Source organism: Spea bombifrons, chromosome 3, assembly GCF_027358695.1.
Source record: "Spea bombifrons isolate aSpeBom1 chromosome 3, aSpeBom1.2.pri, whole genome shotgun sequence".
In the NCBI taxonomy this organism is placed as follows: domain Eukaryota; kingdom Metazoa; phylum Chordata; class Amphibia; order Anura; family Pelobatidae; genus Spea; species Spea bombifrons.
Genome location: NC_071089.1, coordinates 68466017 through 68481404, shown reverse-complemented (window position 1 = coordinate 68481404; position 15388 = coordinate 68466017). Strand labels below are relative to the sequence as shown.

Below are 15388 nucleotides of genomic sequence, written 5' to 3'. Positions count from 1 at the left end.
CATCTGTTGACATGATAATTATGTACCTGAAGAGTAAAAGTGATATAGGCTTATGACAAATGATATGGATTTATGTATGTTAACTACACACGTGACTTGGTATTGGTAAATATCATTTAAAATAATACCAAATATTTCACACAATGAATAAATAATGTTTTATATAACCCAACTATAATGTGTCTAAATGGGAAATGATAGGGGAAAAGAATGCTAGCAGAAAAGAAATAAACCATATATAAGAGGATGTTCAAAGCTAAGTGGGTACTTGGAAAGGTTAAGTATGGGTAGACTAATCTTTTTATGACTCATATTAAGAGAGAAACCAAAAAAATGAAAGACAATCTGAAAAGTTTTTCTGCAAACAAATGCTAAATATTTTTTTCTTTCAACTTGGTCAATATAGGTTTTAGTTATATGGAGCAAAAAGTAAAGAAATCACAAACAACAAAAGTATTGAAAAGAACAGACAATTGTTTTTTCTTACAAGAATTCTTAGTAGAGGGTTTCAGATGTTCTAACATTTAAAGACACCATATTCGTTTTAGTCCATATCTGATTGTTTCATCAGTGCTGCAGGAGGGCTTATCCATGTCCTAAGCAGTCAAACTTCAATATCCTGTCTATCAGGTTCTGATTACAAAACTCCATTCCCAACATATTTTAGCAATGGCAAGGCTAGCTGGATACTAGAACGCACGGCAGGAGCTGATTAAGAAAATGTCAGGCACAGTAATATCAATCCCATGAACATTCATACATCTGCTGCTTCTCTATTCATTGCACTCATACTCTTTGTTATTTCGATTCACAGCTAACTCTGCTCCAGCATCTTATGGAGGCCACCTGTAGACTAGATGACTGTCATATTGTCTAGATGTACAAATAAAGGTCACATACATACATGAACTGGATTTACAGGCATTAAAACTTATTTCAACCAGCAGGGATTTATTTCGAATCATCTGAACCTTACACTGGACATGTTTTGATTCAAAACTGTGGCCAGCTAGGAAAACACAGATTATACAAAATATATTGGAAATCTCTTTAATAGCGCTGTTTTAATACTGAGACAAAATGACTATTTAAAGGTGTTCTGTCAATTGTAGTCATTTGAAATGTATAACGTGACAAATATGCATTAAGAAAGTCTGGAATGTAACCTGCACCCTCATAGGAGTTCTTAGGAACATGTGAAATGTCAGATAAATAGGACTGTACTGTGTGTGCGTGAATTAGCAGATGGTTCCCCTATAACATTACATGGCTTTATTCTTAGATAATTGACATGTACACATGACCAAATCACCCCATCATCTATGCATGTGATTCATTAAATTGTACCTTTAGGTAGCATTAACAAGAAATGACTTTGTATATTTTGACAGAGCATTTTTAGTGTACTCTTGTAAATCGCAATTCTTTTTTATGAAAATTAGATACCTCTATCTCGTAGTGTGCAAGGATATGAGTCCAATGGGTCCACGACCCCAATCTGTTTATGTGAATTGAGTCTGGTCAAAAATTAACCTACTGTTGCTTTTTTTTTTATAAATGCCCCTGATGTAAAGGTCTATTAGATAACAACAGGTAGTTTTAGTCTGTGCTTATTTCTTGACTGTTCTCCTTTAAGGCACTGGCATGAGGATTTGTCAAAGTCAATGAGCACTTTATTTCAGTAAGAATAGTGGGTAATGAACAATTCAGCAATTTAATGAGATTCTGTAGATCTGTCCCCGGCCTGTCCATCAAGTTTTGCTTATATAAAACACCATGACACTAATCTTCAGTTCTTCCCAATCTTAACCTCGGATGAATATTAGATTCATCCATGGTATATTGCATTACCAGAATAACCTTTGCAAAAATGATGAACTTAGCTATACTTCAGGCGATATTGCAGGTCTAAATTTGATTCTTTTCTATTGAGTTTGTTTCCTGTAGGAGAATTACTTATTTACTAAGATAAAGCAAAATAGATCCTTTATTGCCATCTGAACCTCTGCACTGAAGTGGTTGATATTTATGGTCATTGTTAATTCATTCTCAAGGATCATGAATAAAAAACTACAGCCTGCAGCAGGGAACTGCTTATAACCAGTGTGCATCACAGTATTAGTAACCTTTAGAGAGGTGGCTATTATAGCTAATAAGGGGCACTGTACAATTCAGTGTCACTCAAAATGAAAACAATATAAAGAAAATCAGCAAATAATAGTAAATGCAATACTAAGATTAATAGCATGCTAGGGACATGATGGATCAGGAGACCATGAGTAATATGGATGACTAAGAGTAATTACATTGTCCTTCTATTTCGCAAGGAGAATAAAAAAAGATACCTATAAGTCTCTACCTATAAATGTGTTCACCCTTGCTTAGAAGGCTCTGATAAATAATGGATACACAAAGTACATAGTATCCATGTAAACGCATGTATTGCATCTTAATTCATGGATTAATACAACTTTATTATACATATTTTTAGATTCACAAAACCACTCATTTGGTGGAATAGAAATTTAAAATGGCAGGGCAGTATTCATATAGTCCAAGTCAAAAGCAAAATAATTTTCTTGACCCATAATTCTTTAGCAACTAAAAAGCATTTCAAGCACCTTAACCTATGAGTAAAGTTCTAGTAAGATTTAGAAACAGGTCTAATGAGAGACGTTTAATGTACTGAGGCTTACAATGACTAAATAGTGAAGATCTAAGACAAATTGTGTCTAATTCATCTTTTACAGGTAAGTATTGCAGATAATGGAAATAAATAAGAACATCCTTCATTGTACGCCGTTACTGACCTGCCAGATCTGTTCTTCGCTAAGTGAAGTTAAGTGGTCACTTTTTAAGACTTCTCTAAGAAGACGGAAGGGTAGTGCAAGGACTTCTTCAGGGTGACTTTTCAGAAGCTCCGACAAGTGTTTTACAAGAAAGTCCACCACAGCAGCCTCCAACAACGTTAGGTTAAACAGGTCGGCAAGTTTGTACAAGTCCAAGTAATTAAAGTTATTTAGTTCCTGGATGGTAAGAAAAAGATTAGAAAACAATAAATATGATGTCATTTTTTTAAATTTCCACATTGTGAAGGCCTTTGTTCAACAATTAATTAATTACATCTAGCTGAAATTCTGAGCATCAATTATATCCATTGGAGTAATTATTTCCTTCTTTTTCACATAGCTGGAAAAAAATATAGCTGTAAAGGCATATATGTTAACTTGATGACCATCCTAACATAATAACACAATTAAACTAGTGTAATCATGTAAGAACCAGGTATATAAATGATATATTCTAGGCTGGAGATTCTGTTATTGTATTAAGTCATTAAAACAAGGGCTAAGTGAGTGTATATGAATGCAACATGCCATTAGTGATATAGCTGACAGCATTTCCATGCTGAGTTCCCACTAGTAGTAGTATATAACAATTTGACTTAGAGAAACAACAGGTGAGGAGGGCCAGCGACTATTGTGGTTGGGGTATATTACATAGTGCCTTAATCTTCTATATAAATTGCCTGTAAGTACCGTATTTGCTCGATTATAAGACGACCCCCAAATATCTGAATATTAATTTATGAAAAAAGGAAAAAGCCTGAATATAAGACGACCCTATAGGAAAAAAGTGTTACCAGTAAATGTTAATTCATGTAACCTATGTGAACATTTTTTTTTTTAAATAAAAGCTATGATTGAGAAAAATATTTTGTTTTTCTTTCTTTCTTTTTTTTTTTTTTCAACCCGCCCCCCCCAGTTATGCACATCTGCCCCCTGGCTTGCCACTCTGCCCCAGAAATGCCTTATACCCCCTATGTGCCACTGTGCCCCATGATATGCCTTTTAACCCTCTAAATGCCACTGTGCCCCATGATATGCCTTTTGACCCCCTATGTGCCACTCTGCCTCCAGAATTGCCTTATACCCCTATATGCCACTCTGGCATTTAGGGGTTAAAAGGCATATTATGGGGCAGAGTGGCATATAGGGAGGTATAAGGCATTTCAGGAGGCAGAGTGGCATATAGAGGGTTAAAAGGCATTTCTGGAGGCAGAGTGGCATTAAGGGGGTTAAAAGGCATTTCACAGAGAACTCTGCCTCCAGAAATGCCTTATGCTCCAATTTTAACACTCCCTCTCGCCTCCAAACTTACCGGAGCTTCTGAGTCCCCGGTGCGTAGTCCGGGCAGCGTGTAGAGCTCTACGCGATTCACGTACACAACTTCCGCTGCAGCCGGGAGGAGGTGCGTCCGTCGCGCAGACCTTCCCCGGCTGTCAGCGATCACAGGGAACTCTGATCTCTGACAGCCGGTGAAGGTCTGCACGATGGACGCAGACAACCCCCGCTGCTAAACGCACCTCCTCCCGGCTGCAGCGGAAGTTGTGTACGCGAATCGCGTAGAGCTCTACACGCTGCCCGGACTAAGCACCGGGGACTCAGACGTACCGGTAAGTTGGGGGGGGGCAGGAGGATCCAGGTCCCCTGCATCACTGCGGAGGATCTGGATCTTAGTCTCATAGTCAGACCTAGTTGAGGTCTGATTATAAGACGACCCAGATTATAAGACGAGCATTTGCTCTGGAAAAAACCTCGTCTTATAATCGAGCAAATACGGTAAGTGCCTCTGAGCAGGGCCATCCTCATCTGTTGTATATTTTTGTATATCAAATTTTTGTTATATACTACTTGTAATGCGCTGTCTACAAATTGTACAGCCCTATGGAATATGATGGAGCTATATAAAACAATAAATAATAATACATATCAAATAGTGTGTTTCTTATTTATTAAAAAAAAAAATCAACTGGATTCTTCCACTTTTTAACTCTATATTTTAGGCTGATGATTTTAGTATTCACCTGTGTCTCTTAATTCCCCTAACCCAACCCACCACTAACAGTAATGGGTAATAAGTAATTGCTCCAGATATAAACTTTGTTTTCAGTAAATACACCTAATAGTGAATGAGTCCAACCAAATAAAATTTAATTATGCGACTAAAGAAATGCCTTCCCGCTCCATTAGATGTGCCTCATGGGGTAAACAGCTTACAGGATGAAAAACCCTGATCTCACTTTAAGTCTAAAATCAATGATTTAATAGGGTTCATGATGCACTTCCAATGATTCTAAATAATATACAGCAGAATACCAATAATAAAGATGAACAAAAATATGATATTACACTATTAAATATGTAAACACTGACAATGGGTAGATGGGTAGACTAATGAGTGTATTAATTGATAAGAATAATTAAACGTGTACATGTAATCTAGTACTATATAACAGTTCTTGTGAGGAGGACATAATACCTGTTTTATTTTGCAATTTTAAATCAATCTTCAAGGTCACTTGGATTTGAAAAATGACCTGATTCAGGAGATATAAAACCATTTTCCATTTAATGAGGTCACAGTTAAATGGAATAGATTCTAAGGTACTATGCAGGAACCAAATGTTGCAGCTCATTATGAAGCCAACTGTGCAGATTTAACATATGCTTAATTAGGTTAGGTAAAGCAGCCAATGTGCATGCAGATTGGTCCATTAATTCTATAGCACACATAACAAGCATTCATTCCTAATTGGGCAGACTGATAAATTATAATGCAAACATAGGCTCCACTTACTCAGTTTTCACTTGGAGGAACACGGCCATGAATTTAAAAATTACTACCTAATTTATACTATATGAAATGTCCTCAGTCTTTCTTCTAATAATTGCCATAATGTGAGGAACAGAAACACTGCAACAAATCTATTAAAGGCAATCTATTATAGAATTGTATTTCATTATATTTTTGTTGACACACAGATTTATGCAGATTATTGTAGTTTTCTGTCTTATATAGCTGTATATTTTTATATAATCCTGCATACCAGTTAACCATGGAACCAATGTTAGGTATGATATAATGTTGCCACCCTGGCCATTTCACTGAACATTGGTTCATGTAATATTGCACCACAACAGAAATCCCAAGGATTGGCCAGAATATGGTCAGTGGGACACAGGCCATGCTGTTGAAACAATCCCAACTAAAATGTTGCTATTGACACCTTGTTTTATTAATGTTCAGAATTTAGAGGAGCTTAATAAAGGCAGGCAAGCTAGAAAACCAAGCCTTTGCTGGGGCAGATGTTGACCTGACTTCAATCAGCTGCCAAGGTCCCCTAGGCATAACCAGAAGGATGCTATAAGCACTATATGCTAAAAAGGGAGGTCATGCTTATGGCTCAATCCTGCTCGGTCGCAAACATACTACTCATCCTAACGCCGAGCACATTCAGGCATTTGAGCCCATATCAATCTACTAAGTCATAGCTTGTGATCCTTTGCTCCCTCAACATATGGTAGTTGGATTTCAGTTTGATTTGGCGGCACATAAGTTGATAAACAGTTTAAGCTGATGATAAGTTATGAGTGATGTATTGACTGTAGCTGATACCCTATTTATGACCACATGCAGCACCCAATACTTCTCACCCTGTAGGGACTCATACATGGTATCTAGTTGTGCATGTCTCTTCCAACACTATCCCTTTAACCTTGTAGTCACCATACATCCCAAAATCATATTCAAGCTCCCTGTATTATTTGAGGGAATATTCTATGTAGGAGAGTTATTGTTCTCTGCCTTCCAGATGTCATCTGTGGGCAGTCCATTGCCTCTCTTAAAGTGCTCAGGTCTAGGCCTAAATATTGGTAGCAATAGAAAGCCATACGTCTCATATTGCTACCTAAATCAAGAAAACAATCAGTAATTATCTATGTCCGGTGTCAAAAAATAGAAGGAAGACTCTAGAAAGGGAAAAACTACAACTATATGCTGCAAAGTCAGTGGAATAAAATGTTTTAAAATATTAGATTTAGCTGTTAAATTTTCTGTAACACTACATTATATGGCACTACCATTTATTTAAAAATACAAGCACAAAGGCACTTTCTGATGCACCTTTTTTGATCTGACTGTTTTTATATTACTGTGCAAAGCATGAACAGCAAAATATCAGATTATACTCAAAAGAAAATGTTATAAATTAATTTTAAAGCAGCCTTGATTTCAAGAGGAGATTTTGGATAAAAATCTCCTTACATAGGCAGTTATGATTGCTTCTAGCTCCTACTCATATCTTCATTATTTGTCTATTATATCTTCAGCCAGTGTATACCAGTACTTGCAGTTTCTCAGTGATTGTGAATCAAATTGAATACAATATTAGAGTACAAAAATAAAAATAATGATAAGATAACATATTTCAATTCCATTACCATTATAAGAAATGTCTGCTCAAAATTAGAGCGTAAAGTATTATTGCTGAAAAGTTTGGTTTATCATCATACACATATACTGATTTTCATATATACTGACAGAGAATAAAGAGGCAAGAAATTGTTAAATTACTTATGAAAAGAAAGAAGATGTCTGCTCCTTTAAAACATGTTTTAAAGTATCTATTGAACATTGAAAATGTTCTTCTTGATCCATTGTTTGCTTTTAACAAGTATGGCCTTGCCTAATTACACTGCAGAATCACAGATATGCATTTGTAGAAGGGGGGGTCTCACAGACCCCACCTCCCTTATGTGCAGGCACAAAAGCGCTCCTATTTATTTAGAGTGCATTCATGCCAATGGCTGGCTGTTTGAACCAGCCTATCAATGGCAATAATTTTCTGAGCATGGAGGATACAGGGAGCTGCAGGATTTACTATCAATGTCAAAGGCATCACTCTGTCCCTTTAAAATGTTATACCATATAAAGTGTCACAAACATTTTCTAATGGAAACTGCATTTTAAAACAGTATATTCTAAATAAAACATTTTAAAACAGTATATTCGGGATCTAGCGCCTGACGCCCGGGACATGCAGTCCCGGGCGCCGGGCAGGCAGCGGGGTTAGGGTACAGATCCCCCGCAGCGGTGCAGAGGACCTGCATCCTACTCCCCGATACACTCAGACAGCCTCCCCTGCCAGCACTTCCCACGGGGGGGGATGCCGGCACGGGAGGTTGTCTAAGCGCATTGTGCGGACCGTCCACACGATGCGTTTTACCTCTGCCCAACCCCGACTTACCGGATCAGACTCCCGGGTGTCTTGCGGGGCCGGCGGGGGACATCTACGCAATACGCGTATGCAACGTCCGGTGCCGGCACCGGAAGTTGCATACGCGTATTACGTAGATGTCCCCCGCCGGCCCCGCAAGACACCCGGGAGTCTGCTCCGGTAAGTCGAGGGGGGGCAGAGGAGGACAGTGGCAGCATATCTCGGGGGGGAGGAGGAGGACAGTGGCAGCATATCTCGGGGGGGGGGAGGAGGACAGTGGTAGCATATCTCGGGGAGGGAGGACAGTGGTAGCATATCTCGGGGGGGGGACAGAGTGGCAGCATGTTTTTTTTGGTGCTTTTTTAAAGAAAAAAACTTTTTCTTTAAAAAAGCACCAAACTTTTAGGGTGCGGCCTATATAAGGGAACGGCCTATATCCGAGCCAATACGGTATATACCGATTACTGAGCATCTGAATATAAATGAAATATTTAATTCATAGAGCGGTCAAAACATAAATCAGAAATATAATGCCATAGGTATAAGCACTGGAAGCTTCGCTATTTTGGCGGAAGTTCACTGGGAGGTTATATCCGTGGAGATGCGGATGAAGAGTAAATAAAGAAGAGAGAAAAACAGAAGATAGAAGAGAGCAGAAAGGCGAAGAGCGAGTGAGAGTAAATGTGGGCGTCAGACAACAAATTTTGTTCATTCATTTTAAATGACCTGTGATTTTTGAAAAATAATCAAAAAAAAAAATCTGAATGGTTTTTTGCCCATTTGTCCGTCTCTAGTATTTAATTTCACACAGCGATTATGATGATGATTAGATCCGGAAAAAGCCTACTAAGGGAGTAACGGACATTGATCATTTAAGGACTTATACTTATGGCACATAAAGAAATTACCACCTACACATATGTATGTAGCCTTGCAAGTTGGAGACGCTAAGAAGTGTCTGAGGATTCTGATACTTTGTGTCAGTTACATCATTTGCTTGTTATACATGGCTGCTACCTGTTGAGGATTGATGTGTGCTAATTTGAGGTTCCCACTGATCAGCTACACTTCAGACATGGAAAGTCCTCTACTTGGATGCTTTAATTGAAATACACAGTATGCTGCAAGGTAACCACAAATTTGCCTATCTGGGAGCGTTATCAGGGCGTAACTAGAAACCAAAACTTGCCCCGGACCCTCCAAGTTCAACAGCTTTAACTTACATTCAGATGCCCAGTAATCTGTATATCATTTTTCATATTATTTGTCTGTAGTGTGCAATCTAGCAAAATGTATTAATGCCAGATTTACTCAATTGTTTTTTTCCGCTCAGAGTTCAGTTTTAAACAGCTCTTATTTTTTCTTTTATTTTCTCTACAACATATCTTATTGTATAGATTAGTATTGTGATGTCCTTACATACAGAAATGGTAAATCTGAATATATTCCAAAAAGACTGAACAAATTAATTAATGAAACTTGTCATAAGTAAACAAAAGATAACCATGTTACCAGTAGCCAAGAAGCATAAGACGAGCCAAATAAAATAACTGCACTTTCATATAACCGTCTTTGAAAGATAATCTCCTTGGGGAAATACAATTTATTCATATTATCAAGGCCCTGCTGTGCAAATCTACATTCTGGGAGCACACTACAGAGATCAAGAAAATATTTACTTTATTCAGTTGAGTACAAAAGCTTTTAATGAATGCATAATTAAGACAGAATAAAAGTGAACATAGCTTTAGAAATGCGACTGCCAAGCTTAGCCATCAATAACTTTACACCAAAACCAGTTTCTGACTCAAGCTGTTTTGTCTGTGGATTAAATGTGGTTATTATAAATCTGTGTATTATATATTTGCAAATAACCAAACATGTATTACATATATATATATATATATATTCTATTCTAATTCAATTCTTTTTCAGTTTAGTTCATAACAGTATCAAGGCACAATGGCAGGTTGTTTGGAATTCATTTGCAATATGAAAATGAAGCAAAAACATGGGCAGTTGGTCAAAGATTTAATGTGGATATCTATCATGAAAAGTATTAGCTTCTACGACAATGACAAAATAGTTGCCACTTTTCTTCCCTCTCTTTATTACATTCAGAAGCATTAATCCTGAGCATGACTTTAACTACCTAATTTCTTATGCATAATTTTGTTGTGTGCGTGCTCTACCTTATATCATTGAAATGGTTAATAAGCATTATGTTTAGTAATTTAACTTATAGTTACGTGTATAGCAGCTGAACACTCTGTCTTCCACTGGATAAGCAAACATTTCCAGTGCTTATTCTTTTCCAAGGGTTTGCTCTTCCATTCTAAACTTTTAGTATCATATGCTTTGTCTGTCTATTATAGAATGCATAGCAGCATAGGGCAATGGCAGGAACTAAAAGGGGGATACTATAGAGCAAAACGGTTGGGGCAGAGGAACCTCAGTAAGGAACCATGTCTATTGAGTCATTTGATACATATAAGTTTATAGAGGAAGAGGCTATGCTTCAGCTGTCTAAAGTAAACACACAATAGTCGATAAGGCCTGATTAACGGTTTTGCTAGTACACTGCTAAGCTCTTTTAAAAACTTAGGGTGTATCACCCAAGGTTATTAAAAGATCTTAGTAGTGTACTAGAAAACCGTTAACGGATTTATTTAATGAAGCATTGTTAACGGCAGTAATCCCGGAAGATTGATAATTTGACAATGTTGTGCCCATTTACAAGAAAGGTAGTAGGGAGGAGCCGGGCAAGCATAGGCCTTTGAGTCTTTCATCAGCAGTGGGGAAATTAATGTAGACTATGTTAAATGATAGGATTGTTGAACAATCCTGGATTTCAGGATTAGAAACAACATGGGTTTACTTCAAGAAGATCATGCCAAACTAATCTTATTGATTTGTTTGATTGGGAGACTAAAACAATGAACCAGGGTAATGCAGTAGACATTGCTTATCTAGATTTCAGTAAGGCTTTTTGACACTGCCCCACATAGAAGACTTTTTGATGAAATGCAATCTTTCAATTGGATTCCAATATTGTTGAATGGATTAGGCAGTTGTAGTCAATGGACTACAGTTAAAGGGTTGTAGTCAAAGGAGTATATTCTGGGCAAGGTCTTGTTACTAGTGGGGTGTCTCAGGGATCTGTACTTGGACCCATCTTCTTCCATATTTGTATTAGTGATATTGCAGAAGGCCTTGACGGTAAGGTATATCTTTTTGCCGATGACACAAAGATTTGCAACGGGGTTAATGTTCCTGAAGAGATAAGCCAAGTGGCAAATGATTTAGGCAAACTAGAAAAATAGTCAAAGCTGCGACAACTGACGGTTAATGTGGATAAGTGCAAGATAATGCACATAGGGCACAAGCCAAGGGCAGAGTATAGAATATTTGATACAGCCCTAACTTCAAAATCTGAGGAAAAGGATTTAGGGGAGTTAAAGGTAGGCAAATAATGCAATAGAGCAGCAGGAAATGCTTGCAAAATGCTTGATTACACAAGGAGAGGACAGAGGGAAGTGCTTATGCCCTTGTACAGAGAACTGGTGAGACCTCACCTGGATTATTGTACAAATTATTATTATTATCTTTTATTTATATGTCACCAACAATTTATGCAGCACAGTACTGGAGACCATATCTCCGATTGTATGTGTTCATGTCCTTCCTCCCATCTTCCTTAAGTTCACCCTTCCTTGTCCCTCTCCTGCCTTCAGACAACCTCTTGTTTCTGTAAGTCAAATTGTTAAATTATTTACTACTTGTTATGTCATCTTTACCCATTGTTCAGCAATGTGAAATGTGATGGCACTACATAAAACCTTAAATAATAATAATAATATTTCCAACCGTCTTATGATTTTCCCTCATGTTGCTGGATATGCCCACCCCAAAAAGCATTAAATCAGTGTGTGGGTAATCTATCACACTAGAAGCACCTGGAAAACTGTCCCATATTTACTTGGGAGCATGTTAGAGAATAATGGCTGAATGTAGAATGTTCTCCAAACAAAAACTAATATTTTTATTATTTCACAAAATGCAAAGTGAGTGAACAGAGGAAAAATCTAAATCAAATCAATATTTGGTGTGACTACCTGTTGCCTTCAAAACATCATCACTTCTTCTATGTACACTTGAACACAGTTTTTTAAGGAACTCGGCAGGTAGGTTGTCCCAAACATCTTCGAGAACTAACCACAGTTAGGCAGCCTTAGTTGCTTTTCCCTGACAGACTTGACGAGATGTTGAGATTAGGGATCTGTGGAGGCCATACAACCACTTGTTCTTCTTATGCTGAAGATAGTTCATAATGACTTTGGGTCCATGTTTGGGGTCATTGTCATACTGCAGAAATAAAGTTAGGGACAATCTGATGCCCCCTGATGGTATTGCATGATAGATAAGTATCCACCTGTACTCCTTAGCATTGAGGAGACCATTAATTCTGACCAAACCCCCAACTCCATTTGCAGAAATGCAGCCCCAAACTTGCAATGAACCTCCAATATGCTTCACTGTTGCCTGCAAACACTCATTCTTGTACTGTTCTCCAGCCCTTTGGTGAACAACCTGCCTCTTACTACAGCAAAATATTTTGACTCATCTGTGTAGGGCACCTGCTGCCATTTTTCATGGCAGTCGCTTAGCCTTATTTGCACATCAGAGGTATATGTTCTTGGCCGCAAGTCTTCCATAAAGACCACTTTTCACCAGGCTTCTCTAGACAGATGATGGGTGTACCACTGTTTTCTACAAATGCTACGCTGATGGCACAGTTGAACATCTTTTTGATTGCAAAGGGAAGCACAATGTTTGCTTGGCCGACCTCTGTGTCTAAGGTCCTTATCACTGCCGTTCCTTTATTCTTCATCAAAAGACCTTGGACAAAACCATCTGGAAATGCCTGTCTTAGTTGAAATTTCTGCCTGAGAGAGACCTTCCTGATGCACTATAACTACCTTGAGTCTTGTTGCTGTGCTCAGTCTTGCCATGCTTTATGACTTCAGCAACCTCACCTTGTTAGTGAGTTTGGCTATTTGTATTCCTCCTACACAGCTGTTTCTGTTTCAGTTAATGATTGTGTTTCAACCTACACATTTAATTAATGATCATTACCATGTGTGTGTGGTCTAATTGTTTAATCATACAACTAATTATGCCTACAAAATCCCTGACTTTGTGTAAGTGTGCCTAGAAGGATTTTGCTGTTTTGAAGGCAAAGGATGGTCACACCAAATAGATTTTTCTTCGTTTCACTGACTTTGCATTTTGTTAAATGATAAAAAATAAACTATTAATATGTTCATTTTTGACAAGCATTCTTACTTTACAGCACTTTTTCACACCTACCTGTATTTCTCTTTTTTTTGTCAGAGAGCCAAACCAGGTTCATTTAGCAAATTAGCCTGATTCTCTATGTATTCTCATATGTGGCAACCAATTCACTTTTGACTAGTAAATTCCACTTATTTACATCAAGCAGTATATTTGCATATTCCATTTCTGCCTAATGCACACTTTTGATGCTAATTCTCGACCTCTATTTAAAGGTCAGCTATCAACATAATATTCTCTTTTTTGAGTACTATAAAGTCTTACCAAATGAGACAAAACATATGGTTACTTACTATGCTGCAGGAAAAAAATGGTACATCACTGTAAATTAGCAACTTTACAGTATGTTTGGTTCTGTATGTGGCAGTTGATGACTAAGTGTTACGGGAACCTAATGTAAGGGATTAGGAAGACTGGAGAAAATGGATAAAGCCATGTCATGTAATCTCAGATGCGCTTCTTTCATCCTGCGTAAACTCTGTGGCAGAAAATGCAATCCATGTGGTTTTGACAAAATGTATTTTGGTGAAGGCAAAACCATGTAATCTATTTATGTATTTAGTTTGTGTGGCAGAAAACTACTTTTAAACTGTTTTCAAGTTGCTATAGAACTACATTTAACATAATCAATGCTGCATCACTACTTTTAAAAATGACCATAGTGTTTTATGTTTTCAAGTGAAAGGAAGCACCGTGCAACTTTTAAATTCACAGTGGATTTGCGCCCAATACATTCCCTTTAAAGTGTTAATTAATCTTCCTCTTTGTAGGTCCTTATTTTGTCCCTCTAATATCTGTTCTCCCTTGGGAAATCATCTTTGTTAGATATCTGATTAAACAATTTGCTCAGTTGATTCCACTGGTAACTTTCAAGTTCTTTTAGAGCAGTAGATTGTTTCAGTTAGAGTACAAATATATTACAAGTGAAAGGAATATCATCATGTGTATACCTGGATGAATGACCCTTTATAATATGCAGCTAGCTCTTGTGTAAAGACTATCCACACCTAACAAATAATAATGTCCAAGGAGCACAAGAAATACTGTGTATATATTTTACTGTGAAATACAATGTTAACTTAGAATATACTGTCTGGTGATGTGTGATGATGTGTGTTGGCTGCTTGTGTAGAGTGTGCCCTATCCAGCTCCATCTTCTCTTCCTTATTTCTTTCGCTACTGGCGAGTTGGCAAAACCTTTCCCAAAGATTGGTGTTGCTGATGGTGTTTGACCAGTGGATCTGGAGAATCCTTCTGAGGCCTCCTGGTTGTCCTCTAGGTCTCAGCTTTATACAGTAATACTGACTTTTCCTTGAAGTTAAACAATCAAATCTTTGTCGCCAAATACAGCTCTCTGGTGCTTCATATGTTCATGAGCTGTAAGAAGGTGCTTTTGCTTTGCCAATCCTAGCCTTGATATCTGCATCAATGCCACCCTCCTAGTCAATGAAGGTAGGTGAAAAACTTCTTCCAGTGGGCTTTCATTCACTTTGACTTGTGGGTTGTTGCTGATGTAGTTTATCTTGAGGATCTTGGTCTTGTCCTTGGGCATGTTGAGACTAACCTGTGATGATGTGGCTGCTACTACATTGGTCTTCTCTTGCATCTGCTGTTCACTGTGTGAAAGGAGTGCAAGATCATTGGCAAAGTCCAAGTCATAGAGCTGAGCCAACAATGTCCATTAGATTTCATTTATTTGCTCTCTGGTGGATGTCTTTATAATCCTCTTTGATGGCAAGGAGGAAGAGTGACAAGAACCCTTGTCTGACTCTGGTTCCTACCTGGAAGCTGTCTGTGAGCTGCCCTCCATGGATCACTCTGCAGGACATTCCATCGTATGAGTTCTTGATCTGGTTGGCCAGAGGGTTCATTCTTACTAGGAAGACCCTGTTGAAGAACTTTTCTGGCACCAACAGAACTACGATTCTTCTGTAGTTGGCATAGTTGCTGAGGCCCTGCTAGATCATCTTGATC

General features: G+C 37.9%; 1 protein-coding gene across 1 annotated transcript in view; it reads right to left on the bottom strand.

Moving 5' to 3' along the window:
• KLHL32 (kelch like family member 32) overlaps positions 1–15388 on the bottom strand; it is a 73289-nt gene that overhangs the window by 17635 nt on the left and 40266 nt on the right. Inside the window, exon 6 of the mRNA XM_053458455.1 lies at positions 2811–3026. Within this exon, the coding sequence (XP_053314430.1) occupies positions 2811–3026 (216 nt within the window). The remainder of the gene's footprint in view (positions 1–2810; positions 3027–15388) is intronic.